The sequence below is a fragment of the Lasiodiplodia theobromae genome (genome assembly GCF_012971845.1).
Source record: "Lasiodiplodia theobromae strain AM2As chromosome Unknown scaffold_49, whole genome shotgun sequence".
NCBI classification, from domain to species: domain Eukaryota; kingdom Fungi; phylum Ascomycota; class Dothideomycetes; order Botryosphaeriales; family Botryosphaeriaceae; genus Lasiodiplodia; species Lasiodiplodia theobromae.
The window spans coordinates 99,529-124,151 of record NW_023336529.1 but is presented as its reverse complement, the minus strand read 5'-3'; the positions used below and the strand labels follow the sequence as shown (position 1 = coordinate 124,151).

The window sequence follows — 24,623 nt, the reverse complement described above, 5'->3', positions numbered from 1 at the left end:
TGTGTTTGCTGGTTTTCTTGCTTTCACCATGGCACTGTTCAAGCAGGACATGTCACTCCTGTCCGGTCCAACCGTGATCAGCGGCAGCTCCAACGCAGGCTCTACATGTCAATCTGCGATTGGCGTTCGAGCTGTGTACCCACTCAACAGTAGCCAGGAAGGCATCTGGGTCGAATATGTCACAGATCCCCTGAGCACCAAATACAACCTGACACTGGAGTGGGACCTTTCAAACGGCGAGAGATCATGGGATTCAACCTCAACAGTCTTCAGTGGTAAGTCAACTATCCCGATACCTGTAATAGTTACTGAGAACCCTCTAGCGATCCGAAGGCTTACAGAGCGCCATTCGGTGTTGCGTTCTGTCATATCCGTGCTCGACGGCAAGGCTCACGTTGAAGAACACGACCCCCAAGCCGCCGAGCCGGTAGTTCGCATAGTCTTCTGCGAGTCGTCTTCCGTCACCGAAAGCTCAGTCACGACGATACTTCGTCAACCATTCAATCTTCGAGAAGAATACCCGGCAAGATGGGTCGTACTACAGGATGCATCGACATATCGGGTGTTCCTTGTGGGACACCACATTGCGGTGGATGGAGGATCGATGAGCATCTTGTCTCAGGAGTTCTTGGAGTTGATGGAGAATCGCAATGCCAATCTGCCGTTGCCTGTCGACTTCAGCAGAATGCACCTTTTTGAGGTGGGTAGCTGCCTTTTCTGACAAGTTGCTTGGCTGACTTTCGATCAGCGCGCATGGAGGCGCACACCGGTGTATAAAGCCAACGAGTCTTTCTTCATGGGCCAGGTACGGAACCAGAGACAGGCTGGTAGCATCGCAGAAAGACAAAGTGGCAGGGCCACTGGCTCCGAGGAGTACCGGATGATCCAATCGTGGTCAACGTTCTCGAAGAAGGTCGGCAAGCTCTCCTACATCCTGAAGATACACGTCTAACGACAGGCTACAGGACCTCGAGGAATGGGGCTCGTCCTATAGAACATCGTGGTTCCGAATCGCAGTGTCGCTCGTCGGACTCCTCGTCATGGACCAAACCAGACCCCCTCTCGGCGAAGACGAAGTCCTTGCCGTCGCCTTCGCAGGCCGTCCAAAAGACTTCCAACGCTGCGTCGGCCAGTTTGCCAACGCTCTTCCCATCCAAGTCCCCCTCTGGAAATGCCTGCTCGAGTCACCGCAGAGCACGCTGCAGTCGCTGGTCAAAGCCGTGTCCAGTAATGTCAGCCAGGCTAAGCGAGCAGAGTTGTTCCCGCCAATTGAGGTGGCCAGATGCAGCCGCTCTCATAACATCCAGTACCAGCCCCCGAAAGTAGCGGTGACATACTCGCCCAAGCTTGCACGGCAGGAGTGCCAATTGTTCCCCGTCGAGGGAGCATGGGATCTGTTCTTCTGCTTCTTGGAGTACGAGAATGATGTGAAGCTCGGAGTAAGTGAAGCGAAGCAACGTTGCTGTAGTCGATCTCTAACGTTGCATTGATAATAGGTCATATACGATCCGTCTCTATTCTCAGAATCCGTCCTCGGCAGCATGAGGAGCCAGTTTGAGTCACTGATCGAGCTCAGCAAATCCCCCACCACGAAACTTACGGACACGCTTCCTTGGATACCAGCTCATCCATCGGTGCCGAGATCGCTGGCGGATGAAAGCCTGGGCCGACCCCATCGCCATGTTCATCACTGGTTTGATGCACATGCTGAACTGAACCCGAATAAGATTGCACTGTTCTCAGCCGAGCTGAAGACATCTGTTACGTACGGCGAACTGTATGAGTCTTCAGAAGAGAAGTCCATATGTGAGTTGACTGGGTGATGGACTCGAGCTACGATGACTAACTGAGACAGTGCTGCGGCGTAAGGGTGTCTGTCCTGGTGACACTGTCGTCATCAACCTCCAACGTGGTCTCCATGTCATTGATTGGATCCTGGCAATCCTCAAGGCAGGCGCTGCATTTGTATACTTGGATCCAGATTTGGCCGACGCTCGCCGTGAAGCGATCATGAACAACTGCCAACCGACACTGGTTGTTGATGGGCAGTTTGAGGACATGTCGTACAATTGGGTGTTTGTCAATGGCACTTCGGATGATGACGATTCTACATCTGATGGCTCCACCTCTGACGCTGAGACAAAATGGGCCACTCAAGATAGCGATCTAGCCTACATCATATACACATCAGGATCAACTGGTAAGTATCCCTAGAACGTAAGCTATCGACTGGGAGCTGACTTGAGTATAGGGGAGCCCAAGGGCGTGATGGTGGAGCACGGAAACCTCTCCAGCTTCGTCAATGCCACTAAGGACGTCTCCAAAGTCGGCTATGGAGCACGAGTGTTGCAGCTCGCCTCCTTCTCATTCGATGCGTCGGTGCTGGAATGGAGCATGGCTCTCTGCACCGGCTCCTGCTTGTGCTTCGCCAAGCATCCGAAGCAGCTTGTTGGTGACTACCTCGCCGACGTCATTGAGCAGAACCAAGTCACCTTCATGGAGATCACACCCACTGCACTCGAGACCCTGCCGGTTACTCGAGACGTGGCAAGTCTGAGGCAGATATCAATTGGTGGAGAGGCTGGCTCGAGGAAGCTTTTCGAAACCTGGCACTCGCGTGTTGACCTTGTCAATGCGTACGGGCCAACTGAAGGAGCGTAAGTCATGAATTCATCGTCCAGATTGACTACAAACTCACGGAACCCAGTATCGCCGTCTGTTACGAAAAGATTGACAAGGGGGATTCCCTTCCTGAGATCATCTCCGCTGGCAAGGCGAACCCCGGAACGAAGATTTACATCTCAAATGATAGCTTCACCCGTATACTTGGCTCTGGCCAGGAGGGTGAAGTCTGCTTTTCCGGAGACCAGGTTGTCAGAGGGTCAGTCAGATGAAGTATACTGAGTGCTTGGCAGAAATGGGCTAACGTTTTCGACAGATACCGCGGCAAGCCGGAGTTGACTGTTGAGAAATTTAGACAACACCCCGCTAACGGCGTTCACATGTACCGCACTGGTGACCGTGGAGTATTGCTTGAAGACGGCTCACTTGTTCTGTTGGGCAGAATGGACCGAGAGCTGAAGCTACGTGGTAAGTATCCTGCGTGTAATTTAAGTAAACAGCATGCTCATAGTTATAGGGTTCCGCATTGCGCCCGAAGAGATTGAGAAGGCCATCATGGGCTCCGGTGCTGGCTTCACTGAGGCGTCAGTGCACCTGTCAGATGACGGTCTGGCTTTGGAAGCATTCGTAGCTCCTTTAAATTCCTCTACTGAGGATCTATCGAGGGCTCTGAAGTCAATGGTCCCTACTTACATGGTTCCCGGCATATTCCACCAAGTGGAGAGTTTGCCCAAGAACGCCAGCGGCAAGATTGACCACAAGTCCGTCCATGCCTTGCGCGGAAGTCTCAAAGGCCCTGAAATCATGAAGAGGAAAGACAGCTTGCTTGAGTCAGAGGAAGACTCGGATGACTACTACTCCGATGTGCAGGGGTCAGGAGAAGAGGCCGCCGTTACGGAAATTTGGCAGACTGTGCTTGGTTTCAGCAAACCCCCAAAGAACAATGTCAATTTCTTTGACATCGGAGGTCACAGGTAAGTGACGAGGGGAGAAGGCAGCTATATTTTTATTTTCGTCTGACAATCGTGGGCAGTCTTCTGGTTCCACGGCTCAACGAGAAGCTGCGGCAGCAATTCCCACTGTCGACGTTCCGCATGGTCGACCTATTCCACCAGTCGACCATCGAGCAGCAAGCAGCACTAGTCACCCCCTCCAAGAGCATCTCCCAGCCCCGTCGCCGTCTCACAAAGTCCCGAAAGCGGCCAGCAGCCCCACTAACTCCGCCATCCCCCCTCTCCGCCCCCGCTTCGGCACTCAACCGCAACACGAGCATCACCACCACGCAGCCCACAAACCCCAACCAAACCGACGTCGCCATCATCGGCCTCTCCGGCCGCTTCCCCGGCGCACAGGACGCCGACGCCTTCTACGAGCAGCTGCTGCGCGGCTACAACGGCATCACGCCGAGCGCTACCTGCCGCACCAAAACAACACTCCCCGGCAACATCTGGGTACCGCAAGCCGGAACACTCTCCGACATCGAAGCCTTCGACCACCGCTTCTTCAACCTCTCGGCCGAAGACGCGACGGACATGGACCCGCAGCAGCGGCTGTTCCTGGAAGTCGCGCACGAGGCTTTGGCGGACGCCGGCATTGCGACGACGACGCGCGAGGGGCGTGGTGTCATGACGAACGCGACGCGGATAGGGGTGTTTGTGGGGGCCGCGCAGCATGCGTATCATTTGCATACGGAGAGCGTGGTGAAAGATGCGTTTGCGAGGGAGAATCGCGGCTTTACGGCGCCGAGTTTGAGTGCGCGGACGGCGTATCATTTGAACCTGGCGGGGCCGAATGTTACGGTGCAGACGAACTGCGCGAGTAGCACGGTGGCGTTGTCGCTGGCGATGGATGAGATTGCGCTGGGCAGGTGCGATGTTGCTGTTGTGGGTGGTGTGTCGGTGCAGCTGTTTGAGTAAGTCTTTTCTCCCCTCCTCCTTCCGGCGTGTTGCTGGGCTTCTTTCCCCCCCTTGTTTTTCCTTTACTGACGAAAGTGCTTCAGTGGCGGTTACATCACCCAACCCGGCCAGATCTTCTCGGCCAAGGGCGAATGCCGCCCCTTCGACAGCCGCGCCGATGGCACCGTGCCGGCTGACGCGGTCGTCGCTGTCGTGCTCAAGCGCTTTTCTGACGCCGTGTCCGACCGCACGCCCATGTATGCCAAGGTGCTGGGCACGGGAATTGGCTCGGACGGCGGTATGGAGAAGGCTGGCTTCCAGGTGCCTAGTCCGAGAGGCCAGGCCGAGGTCATCAAGCAAGCGTGGAAGAAGGTGGGGGTGCCAGTGGACAGGCTGGTGTATTCAGAGTAAGTATCCTCTTTCCAGTGCCGAGCTTGGTGGGTGAGGATGAGATTAGTGGGCTGACTGGCGTTGGTATAGGCTTCACGGTAGTGGCACGCCGATTGGAGACGCGCTGGAGTTGCAGGGGCTCACGCTTGCACTGAGAGAGCTCGGCCGCGCCGATGACAAGCCATGGACCGTTGGATCTGTGAAGGGGAACATCGGTAACACGCAGGTAAGTTCACATCCTCCCTTTCCTCGAGATCTCAAACCAACTGAAGTCTGTAGCATGCTTCCGGCCTGGTATCACTGGTCAAGCTCTGCAAATCGATGCAACGAGGCATCATCCCCGCAACCACCGGGCTCGAAAAGCCCAACCAGATGATTGACCCCTCCCTTCCCATCCGCTTCGCCGTCGAGCAGACGCCACTGCGGGAGAACGATGTCGTGTCCATCTCCGCGGCCGGCTGGGGCGGCGTCAACTCTCACGTCGTCCTCACGCCCGCTCCTGCCCGTTTGCTGAAAACATCCAGCCTCCGACCCCAAGCCGACAAGTACCAGAGGCAGCAGCTACGCGCTCCGCGGATTAAGCCCGAGCGCGTAAACGATGAGGTCTTGGTTCGTGCAACTGCGGCTATCATCTCGCGGTGTGCGTCTGACGTCTTTGAGCGGGATGTGCGGCCACACGAGAACCTGTACGAGGTGGGCCTCGATAGCAAGACTTATGTCTCGCTGACCGGCTCCGTTGCAAAGATGCTGGAGACCGATCGGTCAATTGGGTAAGTGCAAGCGCCTCAACCAAGCACCAACCCACCCTCTCACATAGACAGAAGGAGGGAAAATAATACAGAACGAAGGGTTGACTGAGTTTTCCGTAGCATCGCCGGCCTGGTTCTCCCAGACTGCACTCCCACCAATCTCGCCCGTCTCTACGTTGACCAACTCGCCTCCACCAGCAGTAACCACGGGCTCCTCCCATCTTCATCGTCTGCGCCTTCCACCTCCGGCTCTCCGTCTTCGCAACCAACATCCACTATCGCAGCGGACTCCATGTCCGAGCCCGAGCCTTCATCACCGGAATCGTCGGGAGCTATTTCTACCTCTTTGAACGCTTCACTGCCCTCAAACCCCGCGTGTGAGGCACCACTGTCAGAGAGCTAGAGCATGAGAGCGGCGGCGAGGAAAATGATTGAGAAGGAAGCTGCACCTCGAGCATGGAGTGGGGGTTACTGAAGTAAAAGCGTCGTGAGCGGCCTGTCAAGGAATATAGATTGTAGAAAGGAGCACAAGAAGCTTTCACACGTTAAGTTAAATTGGACTGACAGGAAATATTCCATAACCTTGTTTATAAATTTTGTAGAGCACGGAAAGAGCAATAAATTGTCTAGAATCAACCCAAACAAAATTCAGATGTTCATAAATTGAGACCAGAAGCCGGAGCCGCAGGAAATACATTAAACCAATTGAAATTTCCGAATTCCTCTATCAGCCCCTTCCATTACCTTACCGTCCACGATATATGTACATCTATGAAACTCCTTGCTTCTGCGCCACAGATTCAACCTGGCATCTTTCTTACTCATCAATCTGAACAACAAGCTTCCCCTTCGTCCGTCCCTGCCTCAACTTCCTATACGCCTCAGGCACATGCTCCATATCAAACTTCTCCTCCACAACCGGCTTCAACTTCCCCTGCCCCATCCACTCCGCCAACTGCGCCAACTGCCCCCCATCCGGCTTCATCGTATAAAACACAAACTTCCTCTTCCCACCTCCCAACCACGCCGGCCTCAACGTCCTCCCCGCCATCATCCTCACCCACTTCCACGACAACGGCGCGCCAACCTGCACGTACGCACCCCCCTCCTTCAAAAACGCCTCGCACCCCTCATACAACCTCCCCCCCTCCTCCGCACTCCCCACATTATCCACAATCAAATCGAACACGATCCCACTCTTCCGCGCCCGCCCCACCACGTCTCCCTCCCGATAATCCCACACCTCGTCCGCGCCCAAGCTGCGACACAGCGCCGCGTTGGCGCCCGAGCACGTCACAACGACTAGCCCCGCCCCCAGCGCCTTCGCGATCTGTATCCCCATCGTCCCCGTCCCCCCGCTGCCGCCGTTGATCAGCACCTTCGCGCCCGGCTTGATCGCGGCGCCGCCTGGCTGCGTCAGGCACTGCAGCGCCGTGAGGCCGACCATCGGCACGGCTGCCGCGTCGTCGGACGGGATGCCGGGGGACGCAGGCAGCGCGGCGCACTCGTTCGTCTTGGCGACGACGTACTGGCCCAGACTCCCATGCGTGGGCGGCGGCACGTCGAGGGTGCCGAAGACCGGCGTGCCGGGCTTCGCGAGCTCCGGGTGGTGCGAGGACGCAGCGACGGACGGATGCGCGGCGACGACGGTGCCGGCGAAATCCGAGCCGGGCGTGTGCGGGCGGAAGAGGTAGAGGAGGCGGGAGAGCAGGCCGAGCTCGGCGGCTTTGTAGTCGATTGGGTTGACGGCGGCGGCGGAGACTTTGATGAGGAGTTGGTTGGTGGAGAGACTCGATTCGGTGGGGGCTGGGGCGGCGGGGTTGAGGCGTAGCGCGTCGGCCATGGTGGGGTGCGCGGTGGTGAATTGCCAGGCCTTCATTGTGGGAGCCATGGTTGGTTGGATTGGAGGTGTGTTGGTGTCTTGAGGTTTTTTTTTTTTGTTTTTTTGGGCTGATGTTGTGAAGGGTTGTAGCGGGATATAACTGGAGTGATGTAACTGTTCAGTAGCTAGTCACTGTCTAGCCTATATATACAAGAGATAGCTTTGAAGGATCTACCGGCTCCGATCCTTCAAGTATGTCAGCTTGAGTGCCGGCTTCTTGCAATGCACCGAGCCCGCGTCCATCACCTGTTTTTGCTGTTGCTTGGCAAAAGTATATGCGAGCCATATGCGGAGGGATACGGTTCCGCGTCGCGGGTTGGTCCGGGTAAATCCGCTTCGTATCGGCGTCTCGCCACAAACTTGGCGCATTGGAAATCTCGCGACATGGAGTTTAGCAGCAACGAGGCCCCTAAGTCCGCAACGCTCGAACATTTCTAATTCCGTACAAAAAGAACGTACGTCATGACACCCAAGACTACTTTTAGAATGACTCGGCAGCAACGAAAGGGTCAGAACTCCAGGTCTAGACTTTCTGCTGCGTGGATGGCCGACCTCAACCGTGTGCACCATTTCTGATTGCGGGTCGTGAGAAGTAATATGCCGTTTCGCGGGAAGGCGAGAAATTAATTTGTTTCCTGGATGCATGATTAGTGGAAGCTGTGGAGGAGGAAAGGACTGAAGCAGATGCCACTCTAAAGCATCACGTTTCGCACGATTCATCAAGGCGCAAATTGCAAAGTACTCAAAATTGAGTAAATCTAACTTGAAATAAATCATCTTCTATCTCTACACTTTATCCGGGACCATAGGTCTTTATATCACTGCATAATCCTCGCTGGTAGGCTCAACAGCACAGCTCGGGCTGTTAAATGACACTGATCCCACCCTCGCCCTCATGGTCGCCTCAACCGCTATCAGTTTCTGTGCCAACCTAGCAATAACAATACCGAGCTTCACGCACGACATACTCACGAGCGCACGCTGAAGGATGATGTTGACTGCTTGTTGGAAGAGGCCATTCTAGGGGGTTGGTTTCAAGACAGGCAGATGCAGTGAGAATCTTCTGAAATTTGCGTGGGGTGATTGCACCTATGCGTTAAAGAGCATGGCCTTTTTAAAGAGGACATTTCAAACAAAATTTCCCCCCGTCGGTACCTCCTGCGAATCGCCCACTTTAACCTCAGTCTTGCATTTTTGTTCTTCATTCTCATCACTCTCGTTGACGGTTTCCTCAAACGACACCGGGGGTGCCTTTAGTCTTGGATGTGTTCTCTCGCTCAGATCCATCACCCCCAGCCTTTCCAGCCTTTCAGTAACGGGCACATCGGTGTCACAGCGGTGCCAGTTACCCAACCCAAGCTCTTCGTGGGCCAAACGTTGCAGCTGCAATGTGTCGTTCATGGTCCACTCAAGACGAGCGTAAGTGTCGAGGTTCCGGCGGTGCTGGATCCAAATCGCGAATGGTTCGAGAGTGTATGAGATGACGATGATGAGAAATCCGACTCCAAGCAGCATCGCCAGGCCGAAGACTGAAAAGTTAGTATATGCCGTGTTTCGCACTTTCTACAGTAGCGAGCACGTTAGCTTTCCTTTCATCGCTCTTTTTCCCTCGAAGACCAACCTGATTGTTACAGAACCGCTTTTCTCCATCATTAGCGGGCTTGACGGCCCAATCTCTCAACCGGCCGTCCGACGGCCCAGCCGCTATCTCGACAAAATTCTGCTGAATGCTCGCCAAGCTTATATTGTACCACTTCTCGACGTCAAGCTGCCACTGATCGCGCGAAAGCGGACCCATGATCCCTGCTACCTTGCGAGAGCTGGATTCCAACACGGCCGACCCCAACGACTCGATGGAGCCAAACAGCGGGTCTTGGGTGCCCCGCACTGCACTGGCCATCCAACGGAGTGTGTCCCAGTACGGTTCGTCCTGCGCCCACCGCGTGTAAGCGACACGGTGCGCGTCCAAGAGCGACGAGAGCGGAGTGCAACGAGAACCGTCGGCGCCGCCGCTGCAGAACTGATACTGCCTCACGCAGCCCAGAGGGGAGGCTGGCTCGTCGCCGAAGTACAAGGACATGGATTCTATGCTCGCGTCGGTGATATTGACTCCGAGATCGTGTGCGGGGTACCACAGGTCGTCCGATGGTTGGGAGAAGACCACAGCGTTGGTCGACAAGAATACGAGGTACACGTCGGCGTCGATCCGCGCCAACTCTTTGATCGGTATGAACATGGACTCCTCGGAGAGGGAGCCGTTGACCGAAATCGCTCGGTAGGCTCTGAGGGATAGTCAGCATGCACGAGGTATTCAGAGGTGTCTACATTTTAGATTACTTACTTAAGGTCGAAATCAGGCTGGGCGCTTGTAGAATCCTCCAGAACGAACTGGTCTTTTTGTAGCACCATGTGTTGGTATGTGAAGTCTGAATTGAGCAAGCCGGATATCCGGTTCTCTCCGTAATAATAGCGCATATATGGATCGTGGAGATCTGGCGCCAGCCGTGGTACCTGCTTCTGGTATCCCTCGATCGCCAACGGAGCGCATTGCATGAGAATCCTGAACTGGAACCGGTGGTCCTTCGGTGAATTGGAACCGAAATTGCTATCGCTGTCAAGATAACCGCTATCCAGGAGAATGTTGGAGTCTTGGCTTTTACAGATGCCTGCTGAAAATGGACAAGTTGCGTTCCTAACAACCCGTGCAGGCAGCCTTGTTTGAAAGAATGTCCTGCACCCGTCTGTGCTGAGAACATTGGCGTAGCATTGTTGCGCGTAGTTGGCATCGGATGTCATTCGCCGTGATATATACGGCTCGTATATATGCATGTAGTCCGTCATGTTGAGGCTGCCAAAGGCGCCCAGCAAGCCGCAGTTGTCTCCCGCAATGAGCACGGCGCCTGTGTTTGATATTCGGGACGAGAAGGTACTGGCAGCAGCGAAGACGGCCAGAGTCACGAGAGTAAAGACCAGCAAGGGGAGTAGACGTAGTGAAGATTGCTTTGGAGGTTGGGTGCGCCGCCAAGCAAAGAACATCTGGAACAGGCTTGTGATTCCAGTCGTTGCGTTGGCTGCGTTTCGCAAAACTGCTTGTCGTTGATGGTAGAATGCGTCGCGCGGGGCTTCAGTGGAGTAGACGTAATGGAAGACGAAGCATCCAATCCGCCAGAAGCAGGTACCAGCCACTGTGACGTAGAGGGAGAGAAACGCGATTAAGAGTCCACCATGAGTGCTTGTTGTTGTCAAGGTTCCACCAAGGATTCTTCCACGTGACCAGTCTGTCCAAGTGCCGGTTTAGATGTCATAGTAATTAGAAGTTGTTTGATGAACATCCATCTTGTGTGATAAAGAAAGAAACAAACTTGTAGAACTGATGGAGAAGGCAGCGACTCCTCCGATGGCATGCAGTTGATGGAGAAAATGCCTCTGCTGATGTTTATGTCTACGTGATATATACCGTTGTTTTAGCCCCCAAAATTGACTGGACTAGAGAAAGGCAAGGGATAACCTACCGTGGTGCATGTGGTGTTACATCGCACTGACGCGACCTTAGACTTGTGCGAGCTTGCAATGGTACCCAAGCAAGGCTGAGTATAACATTCTTCAACTCATCCTCGTCTTTTGTGGAACACACCTTAAATGTCCAGACTCAGCTCGGCATCAGCTCCCATCCCGACGTGCTAGTAACCAAGCATTGGATTGAGAAAGTGGGACAGTGCTAAAACTAATGTAACCGAATTATATTCGGAAAGGCATAGCGTAAACGTTTCCGGATGTGAGGCATACGAGGCTGTGCTGATTGGGACCAAGCCACCCTGCAAGTGCAACAGAAGAGTCCAGCCTTTGCACCTTGCTTTCTCAGGCTGATAAGCTACGAGAACATCTCCGTCGAGCAACAAGATCAGTACCACAATGTGACTCGCCTGACAAGTAGCGGAAAATAGAGGGTGAAATGCTGTGCGACATGACAGAAATGTGTATGACGGTGAAGTATGACAGGCTTGAGGCTGAAGCGTTGTTTGTCGCTGAGGCGGAGGAGGAAGCGGAAGATTGGGGGAGATGAAAGTAGTGGAAGGCTCTGTTGCAGTGTGTTCAGGGTATGTGGTATTTGCCTCGGCTGAGAAACATCGCTAACTACAGATTGATTTTTGCGTGACAGGTGGCAACGAATGCTGCCATCTGGCTCGATTCGTAGTAAAAATACAAGTTGAAAGTGAAAGTGGTATCATGAGGGTTGTGGCGGGGTCAAGAAAAGGTGTCGTCTGAAACTCCTGCGCGGTAGGAGTTCGGCATCGACTAGCCCGCCACTAAGATCTTAGTAAGTAGTTAAATAATATATAAGTCCCTGGACACGTTCCGTATGAACAACTCCAACACGGCTTCGCTCCGACAGATGACCTGCTTGAGGTACACCACATCCGCGCCGCTCAGACTCGACCTCGCCGGGTCTGCGCAGCACCTTTTATCCTTCTCCTTCAGGTCTTCCGCTTCGCCGCTCGTAGCCGTCGGCGGCCGCGACACGAGCGACAGCGGCGACAAGCAGTTCCCCGGGCTACCAAAGCCGGCATTCGTCGGAGATTGAACAGCCTCGGGGGTTGCCGGCGAAGAACACTCGGCCAAGCTCTTCAGCGACGCCAGTGTCTCCTCGCCCTTCTGCAACGCTCGTCGCACCAATACCGTGCGGATAGCCGTGTATTCCTCCTCGCTGACTTGGTATTCGCCGATCAGGCAGGGTGGTACGCCAGTCGAATTCCCTGAGCTGACGGTCGCGCCAGTAGCAGTGTCCATCGCCGAGTCGGAGTTCGATTGTTGCTGGCGTTGCGCGACCAGATGTTCGAATAGCCGCAGCACGAGCTGGAATGCGGAAATGGTCAAGAGGACGGCGAACGAGTCTTTCGGGCACCGGCCGCAGCGGAGGAAATCCCGGCATGACGTCAGCGCTGCGTTGATGCGCTGGACGCAGATGTCGATGCGGCGGCAGGCGGACGACTGGGACTGGAGCGTGCGGTGGAGCGAGTGGAGCGCGCTGAGGTTTGCGGTTTGGACGTCGAAGCAATCGCAAGATTGCGCGCTGCTATTCTGCGAGAAGCTGCTGCTGCTGATGGATGATCCAGGCTCGGAAATCTCGCGGTCGGCCCGGAGCATCTGGGCGTGAATCGGCTCGGGCGGCGGCGTGAGGACATCGTCGGCTAGCAGGAACGGATCGACGTCCGCGAAGCCGTCTGGGCCGGTGGGATTGATGGTGCCGGCGGTCGTCCCGAAGCCGGCGTGCGGGCCGGGCGATGATGGCTGAGAGGGATACCCGTTAGCTCCGGAGGATTGCCCTTTTTCCAGCACACTTCCGCCTACCTACTTTGTCTGCGCCGCCTGTAAAGTCTGCGCTAAAGTAATCGATGTCCATCCCCGCGCTAGCATCGTCGACCCACAGGGCCGGGTCCAACGGCGTGTTCTGCCAATCGTCGTTGCGCGGAGTGGTGCGGGAGGCGGCTGCGTACTGCTGGCGCAATCGAGCTTGTTTCTCCAGCGTCTTCTTGTTGCGGCTGCCGCGCGGCTTGCCGGCGCGCATGGCGTAGCTGTAGCTGCACGGCAGCTCCTGGCTCTGGCAGCGGGCGCACACGGGCTCGCCCGAGCACTTGACCTTGGCGGCGTGGCAGAAGTCACAAGCGGAGCGAAGCTTCAGCCGCGGTCTCTCGGCTTGCTCGGCGGCGGCGGCATTGGGCCAATGATTGGCGAAGAAGGAGCCCTGCGCCGCGTCCATTTTGAAAGTGAGTGAGTGGAATGATAAGATGATCAGATAAATCGATAGCGGCGGAGCGCGCGCGTCCCGGGTTTAAATCTGGACAAGCTTTCTACGGTTTCGAGCTGGCTGGCAGTCCCGCCTTGCCGCTCCGGCGTCGCAGGGAGCAGGGTCGAACTGCTGCCAGAGAGAGTCGCGTTCGCGTTCGCGTCCTGACTCGAATTGCGCCCAAGTCATTCGCCTGACTCGAGGCCATGGCGTGACCGAATCGCTCGAATTTTCATACCGGAGAACAAAGCCTGGTGTCGAGAGAATCAATGGTGTCGATTGTTCATGCATAAAGAGCCGCAAAGGCCTCCAGCAATATGGCGCTGCTGAGCAGCCGGAGCAAGTGTTCGTTATGTGCTGGAGTTGACGACCGGTTCCGGCTAGTTTCGGCCGCGCGACCTGCGGGAGCCTGAGCCCGATATCGCGGCCTTGGCGCCTTATTTGGATACACGCCGAGTATAATCCCCGAACGATGCTCGATCTGGGGAATCTGGAGGAAGGAACCGCTGCCGGCCGGCACTTGTTACGCTGTCCAAGAATGCCCAGCCGGGACTAGTCTGTTCCAGGCGGTTGTATACATATATTATGGTCGACGTGTGCTGCGCATCCGCAACTGACACGGAAACTCTTTCCAACAATGCCGCAGGTAGATGCCGAGAGCAAGGACGCCTCGCTTTCTCTAACAGAGAAAAAGGACCCTGAGGCACTGGTCCCTCCCGATGGCGGAGCCAAAGCCTGGGCTTGCGTCGCCGGCTCGTTTCTGCTTCAATTCTGCTCATTCGGATACGTCAATGCGTAAGTGGAGCAAACACGCGTACGCGTCTCCCCCGCTGAAACCATACCTCACAGGTGTGGAATTTTCCAATACTACTACCAGGACTCGCTGCTGGCCGACCAATCGTCTTCGAGCTTGGCATGGATCACGACGCTGCAGGTCTTTCTGCTCTTTCTCTTCGGCCCCTTTGTCGGACAGCTGATCGACGTCTACGGTTCCCGCCCCATCATCGCCCCCTTCTCCGTCATGGCAGTCTTTTCCGTGTGCATGCTTAGCCTGTGCAAAGAGTACTGGCAAGTCATGCTGGCCCAGGGCGTGGCCTTTGGTCTGGCCAGCTCCGGCCTTTCGCTACCGGCAATGGCCCTGGCCACCCAATGGTTTTCGTCGAAACGCGGGCTGGCTGTGGGTATCGTTGCATGCGGTTCTAGCCTCGGTGGCGTCATCTATCCCTTCATGATTCCACGGCTCGTCGACAGTGTCGGCTTTGCTGCTGCCATCCGCTGGACCGCGTTGCTGCAGGGCGTATTGTTGCTCGTGGCAAATTTCCTATGCTCCACACCCTTTCCGCCGAAGCGTAAGCTTGAGAAAAAGCAATCAGCAGGGCTTAAAGCATTCAAGTCACTGCCGTGGGGCTTCTTCGTGCTTGGCTGTTTCTTCACCATGTGGGTAAGTGCCGAACAAGACCCGAGTACGACGTCAAATCCGAGCATCTGGTTCAATTGCCGACAGTTGCCGGTCTTTTCTCTCCTTCACCGTCAAATAGTGATTGCTTTTGCTGACTCGAAAAACCCGCTACTGCAGGGGCTCTTCGCGCCGCTCAACTACCTCCCCGAGATGGCGGCACAGAAAGGCATGAGCACGCAAATGTCCCTGTACACGCTCGCCATCGCCAACGCCGGCTCGGCGGTTGGCCGCGTAGTACCGGGCTGGATCTCGGATCGGATCGGCCAGTTCAACGTCATGGCCTGCGTCTCGCTGTTCTCCGGCATCCTCCTGCTCTGCTTCTGGCTGCCGCTCGAGATCCACCCGTCGAGCGCCGGCATCATCGTCTTCGCGCTGCTCTACGGCTTCTGCTCGGGCGGCTTCGTGAGCATGGGGGCGCCCTGCGTGGCCTCGCTCGCCGAGGGCCGTATGGATGAGATCGGACTTAAGCTCGGAGGTTTCTGTCTGGCGATCGCGCTGGGCGCCTTGACCGGCTTGCCGATCGAGGGCGCCATCAAGGATCGTGAGGGCGACTCGTTCAAGGGCCTCATGGTGTTTGCCGGCGTGTCAATGCTGCTCGGAGGTTGCCTGCACCTCGCTACAAGAGTCCTGAAAGGAGGATGGGCGGTGATGAAAAAGGTCTGAATTATTATTGACGTGATCTTAGCACTGCGTGTTTTTACGTATCATGAGGCACTGGTAGATAGAACAACTTGTAATACTTGCTCTACACTTTACCTGAATAGGCATATTAAATCTTGGCAGACACGTACATTCACTCCATATTTGGAAGCGTTAATGCGTTACGATGATGTTCAAGTCCAGATTCGAAACAAATAACATGATTCGTGGCTACTCTGCCCCACATTTCCATTCGTTTGTACCCGCCTCTCGAAAGTATCTCTAGTCAGAAAGCCTGTACAGATCACAGGTACCGGCTTCTTCCATAATGTCCTACAGTCTCAACCACGGTACTGGGATACGGGAAAATGGGCCGGCTAACCATACGATGCACTCACACGTGGGACTGCTGCAGGCTGTCAATCAAAAGCAGGTATCGTAACAATCTCAAGAATATCATTGTAGCTATCTGATGGTTTTCCCATTTTCTCGTGTGCCTCAGTGTTACATTCGACACGTTAGTTGACAGGCCGCAGATCCAACACCTGCGAGAGACATCCCCTCGGCGTAATGACATCGGCGATCTCAAACCCGCCCTTCCTTGCAATCTCGCGGTACTCGTCCAGCGTGCGCTCCTTATTCTTGACCATCGTCAGCATGCGGATATCGCCATACCTCGCAAAGCTGCCCAACCTCCCCTCGCGAATCACCATCTCCACCACCAACACCCTGCTCACGCCGGGCCTCCGCACCATCGCCTCGCGCACCTTCTCGAGGATCTTCACGCACTTCTCGTCGTCCCAATTGTGGAACACCAGCCGCAAGAAGTACACCTCAGACTTCGGCAGCTGGTTATCCTCCGCGAAGAAGTCCCCGCCCAACACCTGCACCCTCCCCCCACCGAACCCTTCCTCCCCCTCAAACCTCCCCCGAATGATCTCCGCCGTCGCCGGCAAATCAAACGCCACGACCTTCGCTTTCGGAAACGCGTTCGCATACGCCCGCACGAAATCCCCCTGCCCGGCGCCGACGTCCGTCAGCGTCGCCTGCCCCTGCAGCAACTCCTCGCCCCACGGGTAGTCCGCGAGCAGGCCCGGCGCCTCAGCCACGCTGAAGGCGCCGATGGCTTTGTGGAAGCCGGCGGTCAGGCCGCGCGCGTGCATGATGGCGTAGGTCGACTCGTCCGTGTCGTAGAAGTGCTGCGCGGCGCTGCGCGTCGAGGTGGCGGAGATGGCGTCGGGGAGGGAGGATAGCATCGAGTAGTGCGTTGTCGCGTACTGGTCGACCCAGTTGTGCCAGGTGGTCCAGTGGGTGGTGCGGAGGAGGTGGGAGGCGCGGTTGTTGCGGACGGATGGCTGCGGGGTGGAGGAGGAGGAGCTGGAGGAGGGGGTGGGGGTGTATTCGAAGAAGCCGAGCTCGTCGATTAGGTAGCGGATGAGCTGCTGCGCGGCGGCGGGCTGCAGGCCGGCGGCCGCGGCGAGCGTGGGGATGGGGAGGGGCCCTTGTTCGTGGAGGATGTCGGCGAGGTGGTAGCGGTGGGCGCAGAGGAGGACTTTGGTGTTTGTGGCGGCTGGAGGCGTGTGAGTAGATAAGCGATGATGTGGGGAAATGCGGAGGATGCTCTCTCACCGAAAATAGCGTCCATGAAGAGGACCTGTGGGGGCGTGATGAGCCGCTCGAGCCTGTGGAGCGTCTGGATGCTCTCCTCGATTTTGGCCCGCAGCGCACCCGACTGGGCGGATGCGTTGTCCGGGGAGAAGCTCAGAGCGGCGTCAACGTCTCCGGCAAGCGGGCCCTCGAAGGCCTGGACGGCCTGCTTGGCTGAGGCCAGAAGTTGGGTCAATTGCGCCTCCATGGTTGGTGGGGAAGGTGTGATCTGCGTTGACGAGTTGGAGAATGGTTGCAGATGGTCCCCACGGCACGCGAGAAAAATATACGGCCATTGGTTGCGGTGACTGGGGTAGAAAGAGCGTTTCTTCGGATGCTCCGTCCTGCTTTCCGGTTGTGTTGTCCGGGTGGAGGTGTTCGGCGAATATCTCCGGAGCGAATCGTGCGAGTTTGGTCGGGGCAAAACGTCGCCCTGTTCTGCACCGCAGCTCCACCATGTTGCACCAGGTAGGTTGGGAACATTGAAAATGGAGTCGGTGCCAAGAAGATAGTGAAAAATGGTGGCGACCGGGCTTGGCGGTAGAAAGCTCCTCGACAGTTCCAACTTGGCGTACTCCCATCCACGAATCGGCATCCTTTCGTATGTCTCAGGGTTTATCCTTGTATTCTACCCTCGTAGAGTATCATTGAGAGGTTTCAAGACAGAAAAAAATATGGCTGAGAAGTGAGTGCGCTGACCTCTCCAGGGAAACAGTCAGCAGTACTTCCAGAGCAAGCGAGTTAATACCAATCAGATAGAGGACGCCCGCGAAGCTATCACTCTCGCCACTTAGTCAGGACGGCTTTAAAATGATCATCGATTTCGACTCCTTGAGCGACGCCACATCCAAGCCTGCACACGCGTTAGCGAATGCGTGGATTCTCCACCGCCTGGATGAAACCTACCATCCTCGGTATCGATCTGATACCTGACCGCTACTACACTCGCATACGCATCCTTCATCGCCAGCTTCCGAAACGTTAGCGTTGCCACGGCCCACATCCAGACGACAAAGGCCTCGTCATGTGAAAGATCCGGCATGCCGCTGTCGAACTAGCCATCCGAGTACCTGAAGCGCCACGCCGGAGGCGGGACAACCCCATCCGGGGCCTATCGCGTATTTTCGACGGCCTTGATATAGGCTTGGGAGGAGATACTCTTCGCCATTCTCTTATACTACTCACTTCTGCGCTGTAGTGAGGGGTATTGCAACCGAAGAGTAGCGCGAAAAATACTAGCAAGGCCTCAGAACTAATCGATTGTGCTCAGCTAATAAACTCACGAGGAGAGCCAGTTTTATGGTTGTAGAAAACAATCTGGGGACGAAAAGTAATGCAGAATGACGTGTGCCAAGTGTTGCAGTAAGCAGCTGCCTAAATTCGTTTGCGTTCTCAACCAATCCTAGCCTTTCGCACGAATCTTTGCTACAGGGAAGTCAGGTGGGGTCATGAACTCTCCAATAAATACCCTTGACGCTTGACTAATTCTAGTTTTCCCTCTGTCAAAGTTTTCGTCTTGGACCTTGCCTGCAAAACACGAAGAAATTTCGAGATTCACCTTCCCTCGTTGTAGGGACATCGCTATCGCAGACTTCTATTTACACACACGTGCTAAATGCGCAGGATTTCTAAAAAAAAAAAAAAAAGATGGCTGTTTGCAAGTATTGCTCTAGGCTGGATTTTGTGAAGATGGAGAGATGGGAGCCCCCTGCGAGATCCTCATTCGACCGCGATGAGTTTCCTTTTCCTCGTATCGAGCACCATCACGACATGGAAGAACTGCTGGAGTGTGGCTTCGCGGCTACAGGTCGTTGTCAACTTTGTGAGATATTTATCGTCTCCTCGATAATCTGGTATGAATGGAAATATCATGCCGCTGCTTCGAGCTGGAAAGAACAGCCTTTAGCGGTGAGAGCACGGTATTATCTGGAAATGCGGCCTGATATCTGCCAGCGTCGCCTGCATGCTGGACCCTTCAACTTCCAAACACGCTTTAGAATAAATCCTGGTATTGCGCTATGGATCATGGAGGGTGACGACGAGGACGTGGGTAACATACGTGTAGCTGAGGCAATGTTTAGCTGGAAGAAGCGTAGGTCGTCTTGTCCTGTTTTCTCATTCACGGGCTAATCTTTCTAGATGCCGTGCCGGACAAGAAGAGCCCACTGCACAATAATATCTTGATACGCGAGATCTATGAGGACCCAAAGTCTCCAGAGTGCCTCGACTTTGCACGCAACTGGCTCCGAGACTGCCTGGAAAACCATCCCCGCTGCATTGCATCGGCAGCAAGCTGCCCACAGCTACCGACACGAGTAATATATGTTGGAAATGAACAACATGATCCAAGGCTTGTTCTATCCGACCACAAACTGGGAAGATACGTTGCTCTCAGTTACTGCTGGGGCGGGAAACACTCTCACAACGTCATGTTGACCACGAAAACGTTGGCAGATTTCCAAAAAGGTATACCATTATCATCGTTTCCAAAGACTCTTCAAGATGCGGTATATGTTGTGAGAGCCCTGGGAATTCCGTATCTATGGATAGATGCATTATGCATTATTCAGGATTCAACCGAAGACTGGGTCATTGAGTCGGGACGGATGAACACAATATACAAAAATGCCACGCTCGGACTATTCGCTACCAATGCCGAATCTGCCAACGACGGCTTCCTTGGAAAACGCGAAATCTACGCGGAATGCTCCGTGTCCTTTGCACAGCTGCAGTCACTCAATACACCAGGGGACGATCACATCAACAACGAGTATTGCGACAAGATTGTCCTTCGCTTCGAACACCCACACCACGTGTCAGATGACTTCTACGGGCATAGCCTTTGGGCTCGCCGCGGTTGGACGTTACAAGAGCGACTGTCACCTCTTCGCGGGCTCAGCTACACTAAACTTCAAATGAGCTGGGCTTGTTTGACGTGCAACGTAAGCGAGAATGGAATGGGGTGGAATAATGAGCTTCGCAGGCAGAAAGATATGAAACGGTACATTGGCGGAGATTGGGGGTCGGGCGTGCTGATAAATCTCGCGTCACGGTGGAACACAGTGACCAGATTACAAGATATCAATCTGGCCCACTTGCCAACATTAGATCTCTGGTACTACATTTTGGAGGATTACCAAAAGAGGTTGTTGAGCAAGGAATCTGATAGGCTCCCTGCCGTCGCTGGTATTGCCAAGTTTCTCGACAGCCGCGAAGCCGAAACTGGTCGATATTTCGCGGGCCTCTGGGAAAATGATTTTCACAACGGGCTGTGTTGGGAAGTGGTGGCCAGTGATTTGGATTCCAAGCACGATCCAAGTTTCCATTCCAGTGATGAGGCACAGGTTATAGTGGCTCCATCATGGAGTTGGGCTAGTACGGTCCACAGTTCTTACGAAAGACTTCGGCAAAACCTTCGGAATCTCGTCTTGTTCAAACACCCCGCTAAAAGTCTCATGACTATCCATGCGCCGCACACCATAAACGATGAAGATCGTTTCATTCCACGGAGTACGCTAGTTCTGCGAATTACTGCACCGTGCCGACTTCTATCGCCCTCATGGTATTCCGAACAGGCATCGACAAGCGATCAGGACCCGCACCAGACAGCCCTCGAGAGCTTTTTACGTCAAGAACTTGGAATGCAAGAGCAAAGTGGAACATGGGATGGTGAAGAAGGTTATAGGCAGGGGAGGGTACTAGAGTTTGCCCGAAAACATCAACCGTGGGATGGGCAACGCCTCATGGCCGTACAAGCTCTCGAACCAAGATTGCGCGAGCCAGAGACGGGGAAGAAACCAGATGTTGATTACGGATTCATTTTAGTTCTGGAAAGTGTGAAGGACAAGGTTGGACGGTATCGCCGGGTGGCAGCGTTGGGCCTGGACACGTGGCGGGATGCTTTCTTTGAGTCCGTCGGGCTGAATTGTTCGGGAGAAGATCTGTTATATATGATATGGGAAAAGCCGTGGCCGCAGATGGAGTTTGAGTTGGTTTGATCACATTTGTAACCTGTTTTTTAGCAGGAATACTTGGCGCTGAAATGTTATTCATCGTTTGCGATTGGATTCTGTGCTTCAGTAATATGGCGAGTACAGACACATATTAGAGGTGATAGTTAGTGCGACGAATAGCAGGGCCTTAGAATAGGGGAAGTCAACTATGCTGTACCCCAGCAATCTACGTTTGAGAAACAACGCATGCCGAGTCGACTTTCGTAGGTAGTAGAAGCCATCGTCCGGACAAGAATGTATCATTATTAATTTTACAATCACGTCCGGAGAATGGCTTTTACTACCCGTGACTTAAGTAGTTAAACAAAGTCGCGCTAGACTGTGGGTACAGTACCCCTTCGTATAGCGGAGAATTTAAGCCCCGTGTCTCATAAACATTGCGATTTCTTCGGGACTGCATATTTAGACTCTTACAAAACCTCAATTTCGTGGATGTTACTGCTTGGTGGTGACATCTATGTGAGACATGAGGCTTTCATAAATTTATGGCCCGTCAGTATGGAATTGTTGTGGGAAGGAGAAAGAGGATCAAAGAGCAGATCTCGGTTGGAAAAGAATTGTGCGGCGAGGCTTTCGGGAGCTTATTCGTGTTCTCACACGAGCGCTTCTGCAAGCTGTGTGAACTGATGGGGGCCAAGATTGCTACTTCTCCATTCGTCCGAGCAAGCAGTCGTAGCGATTGGCTAGCCGCTTCTAAACAAGTCGCATTTTCTGCTTTTACTGGCGCGATGTTGCCTAAAGCTCGCGAAGCCAATGATCGCTTTGCACTGTCAATGTTAGCGTCCGAAAGTGGGGGGAATTTTTTCGGTTTATGGAGGGGGTTGCGGGGCTGTGTGGCTCGCAATCTCGAAGCGATGCAGCTTCGGTGGGTCCAATAAGACACCGCACAAGATGAAGCTCCGCTCACTGTTCTCTACTAAACACTGACATAGCCCTTCCCACAGCCTTGGTCTCCAGTACCGCCCGTCTTCCCCCCCTCTAAAAACCGTCTACCTTAAATTTCGCTTGAGAATCCGGATCATGGACATTGTATCTTCGGATCTTCGAGCTGAACGCCCTTCTGATAAATTCGAATACGAGCCCCTTCGATCGGACAACGAAATTCGTCTCCTCAAACTGCGTCCCGCGGGATTCTACGATTCGATCACTTGTACCTTAACACACGCCCCATTGGACAGCGCCAAACGATCCTACGAGGCTCTGTCCTACACGTGGGGCTCTACCGAAGACCAGGTCCTCATCCAAGTCAATGAAAAGCCGCTCAGGGTTACGCACAATTTGGCTACAGCTTTACGCTACCTCAGGGAGAATCACTACAGGCAGACTTTTAAGAAAAGGCATCGTAGAGAGAAGACCAATGAAAGGGTGGACCGCGATATGACCCTATGGATCGATGCGATATGCATCAACCAGGAAGACATTGAGGAGAAGAAGGATCAGGTTGCTCTCATGACGAAGATTTACCAAGACGCAACCCAAGTCATAAGCTGGTTGGGCCCAGCTGCGAGGGACAGTGAGAGGATCATGAGTCTGTTCAATTCCGTTGGCAAAAAGGTCCAATCGGGAGGAAAGTTTTTCGATAAACAAGTACGACAACATCCGGCCGAAAAGGATCAGAATCGCCTTCGTCGATCCCTGTTCAAGCGGCATTCCTGGTCTATAACAAGTCAAAGGGTCACTGGCTTTTTCAAAGACGGTGGCAAGGCTCCAAGAGAAAAGAAGCCTGAGGAAAGCATGGATTCAAAAGGTTTGCGACAACATCTGATGGATAAGAGTCAGAATCGTTTGCGCAGAGCACTGGAGGCGCTTTTGGAGAGAGATTATTGGACCAGAGCTTGGATAGTCCAAGAGGTCCTCATGGCTGATAAAATCACTTTGATGTGTGGGCTAGATTCAGCATCATGGGAATGTGCTGATGATATCGTGACGATATTCATCGAGGAGCGAATTCGATTGATAGACATCACCGACATCAGCTCGCCGGATACAAGCTCCTTCAGTGACCACCACTCAGTCCTGTCTCCTCCCACATATGAATCACGTATATGCTTCCAAACGTTCAAGCAGCTACATTTTTCTCGTCTCATCGCAGAAGATGAAAAAGGTCCGGGCTGGATGCTAAAGATGCTCATGGCCCTTCGCCACTTCAAAGCGAAAGATCCAAGGGACAAAATCTTCAGCCTGCTTGGGCTCATAAACAGAAATCTTTTCCAAAATAGTCATTCCGCGATACCACCGCTCCAGGTTAACTACGGGTTAAGCTTTCGATCTGTTTCTACAAAGCTGTTGCAATATTACCTGTCAGCCGTCCTATGCGAGGGGTCATTGAACATTACCTGTGCCAGTCAATCCCCGAGATCAGATGGATTTCCTTCATGGCTTCCAGACTTTTCAAAAGACAACGGAATGGAGCCTTGGCCAGTGTTGGGGTATCAGCATTGCGAGTTCGAAGGCAACAGCCCATATTTCTCATCAGACGATACCATACTCCATGTTCCCGCAGTGAGGGTAACCACAATCAGCCAAGGATATGTGACTGGAGAAGATGATGATTGTTCCACGATTGACAATTCTTGTCTGCTCGGCCGCATATGGGCATTCATGCAGTTGTCAGCGAAGGAAGGATCATTTAATTCCATGTTCTGGAAAGCGAGGAACCACACAACGCTTCTCTCCAATGCTCGAGATATAGTGGGGGCAACAACAATGGCTGAGTATATCAATCTACCATTGTTTCCCGACAGCTTTTCTCCTACTCGTATCTTAGAGGAATTGGAGAGCGGTATGAAACATCAAAAGAACGGGGTCCCGGGTTTCCTCGACACTTTTCGGCGGAAATCGTTCCGTAGGCGCTTCGCGATTTTCAACATTGAAGGCGTATGCTATCCTTCCCTCGTTCCTGCTGCTTCACGGCCAGGAGATGAACTTTACCTACTTCGGGGCTGCGAAATCCCTGTCCTTCTCCGAAGCAAAGACAACGAACAAAACGCATATGAGTTCATCGGCGCATGTTGCATTCTGGGCTGGGTGACAAATATTCACGCCTCATCCTATGGATCTATCGAGACTATCGAACTGCATTAAGGAAAGAGGCACTATGTTTGGGCATTGTTTGCCGTGCTTGATAACTCCAGGGAGGGTTATAGGAAAAGAAGCCATCGACGACCCACGATCTACGTAAAGGAGTATTATCTAGGCGTTCTACGAACAGTTACGCCAATAATGTGTGAGAAGCCCACTATGGTGGTAGGGCGGGGTCATCCTGAGGGCGGCCAATACTATGCTGGCAATGGCAGAATATTTGGAGGCTGCATTGCTTCGCAAATGCTTGTGCTTTTCCGGGGTGTAGCGCTTGATAATCTGTTTTCGTAGCTAGCTTCTTCACAGCAGAAATGACCTTTCTTTTGCTCTCTTACCTCTAGGCCTTATTGGCACTCACTCCTGATCGCCTTTCCTGTTCTCCTTGAACGTAATCTCTTGTTTCGACCGATTGTCTTGAGTCCATGCCTTAACGCCCGACCCGCAATGAGGAGCGAACGCTA

General features: G+C 53.9%; 6 protein-coding genes across 6 annotated transcripts; 2 read left to right on the top strand and 4 right to left on the bottom strand.

The window, feature by feature from the left end:
- Positions 1-28: 28 nt before the first annotated feature.
- Positions 29-6,059, top strand: LTHEOB_11471 (uncharacterized protein; the record flags this gene model as incomplete). The annotated part of the gene is made up of 15 exons (XM_035508231.1): positions 29-275; positions 324-700; positions 749-913; positions 966-1,439; positions 1,497-1,806; positions 1,856-2,200; positions 2,252-2,657; positions 2,708-2,881; positions 2,939-3,090; positions 3,140-3,596; positions 3,656-4,534; positions 4,622-4,924; positions 4,998-5,133; positions 5,187-5,677; positions 5,777-6,059. 15 exons carry the CDS (start codon positions 29-31, stop codon positions 6,057-6,059), a joined length of 5,199 nt encoding a protein of 1,732 aa, XP_035366400.1.
- Positions 6,060-6,473: 414 nt separating this feature from the next.
- On the bottom strand, positions 6,474-7,547 carry LTHEOB_11470 (alcohol dehydrogenase; the record flags this gene model as incomplete). Its single annotated transcript, XM_035508230.1, has 1 exon — positions 6,474-7,547. The coding sequence occupies one exon, from the start codon at positions 7,545-7,547 to the stop codon at positions 6,474-6,476; it is 1,074 nt and encodes a 357-aa protein (XP_035366399.1).
- A 1,119-nt stretch (positions 7,548-8,666) lies between these two features.
- LTHEOB_11469 (Cytochrome p450 protein) lies at positions 8,667-9,947 on the bottom strand (the record flags this gene model as incomplete). The annotated part of the gene is made up of 3 exons (XM_035508228.1): positions 8,667-9,101; positions 9,160-9,820; positions 9,880-9,947. 3 exons carry the CDS (start codon positions 9,945-9,947, stop codon positions 8,667-8,669), a joined length of 1,164 nt encoding a protein of 387 aa, XP_035366398.1.
- Positions 9,948-11,864: 1,917 nt separating this feature from the next.
- On the bottom strand, positions 11,865-13,296 carry LTHEOB_11468 (C6 transcription factor; the record flags this gene model as incomplete). Its single annotated transcript, XM_035508227.1, has 2 exons — positions 11,865-12,827; positions 12,892-13,296. 2 exons carry the CDS (start codon positions 13,294-13,296, stop codon positions 11,865-11,867), a joined length of 1,368 nt encoding a protein of 455 aa, XP_035366397.1.
- A 664-nt stretch (positions 13,297-13,960) lies between these two features.
- LTHEOB_11467 (MFS transporter) lies at positions 13,961-15,445 on the top strand (the record flags this gene model as incomplete). Its single annotated transcript, XM_035508226.1, has 3 exons — positions 13,961-14,118; positions 14,173-14,764; positions 14,900-15,445. 3 exons carry the CDS (start codon positions 13,961-13,963, stop codon positions 15,443-15,445), a joined length of 1,296 nt encoding a protein of 431 aa, XP_035366396.1.
- A 494-nt stretch (positions 15,446-15,939) lies between these two features.
- LTHEOB_11466 (O-methyltransferase) lies at positions 15,940-17,276 on the bottom strand (the record flags this gene model as incomplete). Its single annotated transcript, XM_035508225.1, has 2 exons — positions 15,940-16,991; positions 17,051-17,276. 2 exons carry the CDS (start codon positions 17,274-17,276, stop codon positions 15,940-15,942), a joined length of 1,278 nt encoding a protein of 425 aa, XP_035366395.1.
- Between the last annotated feature and the right edge of the window lie 7,347 nt (positions 17,277-24,623).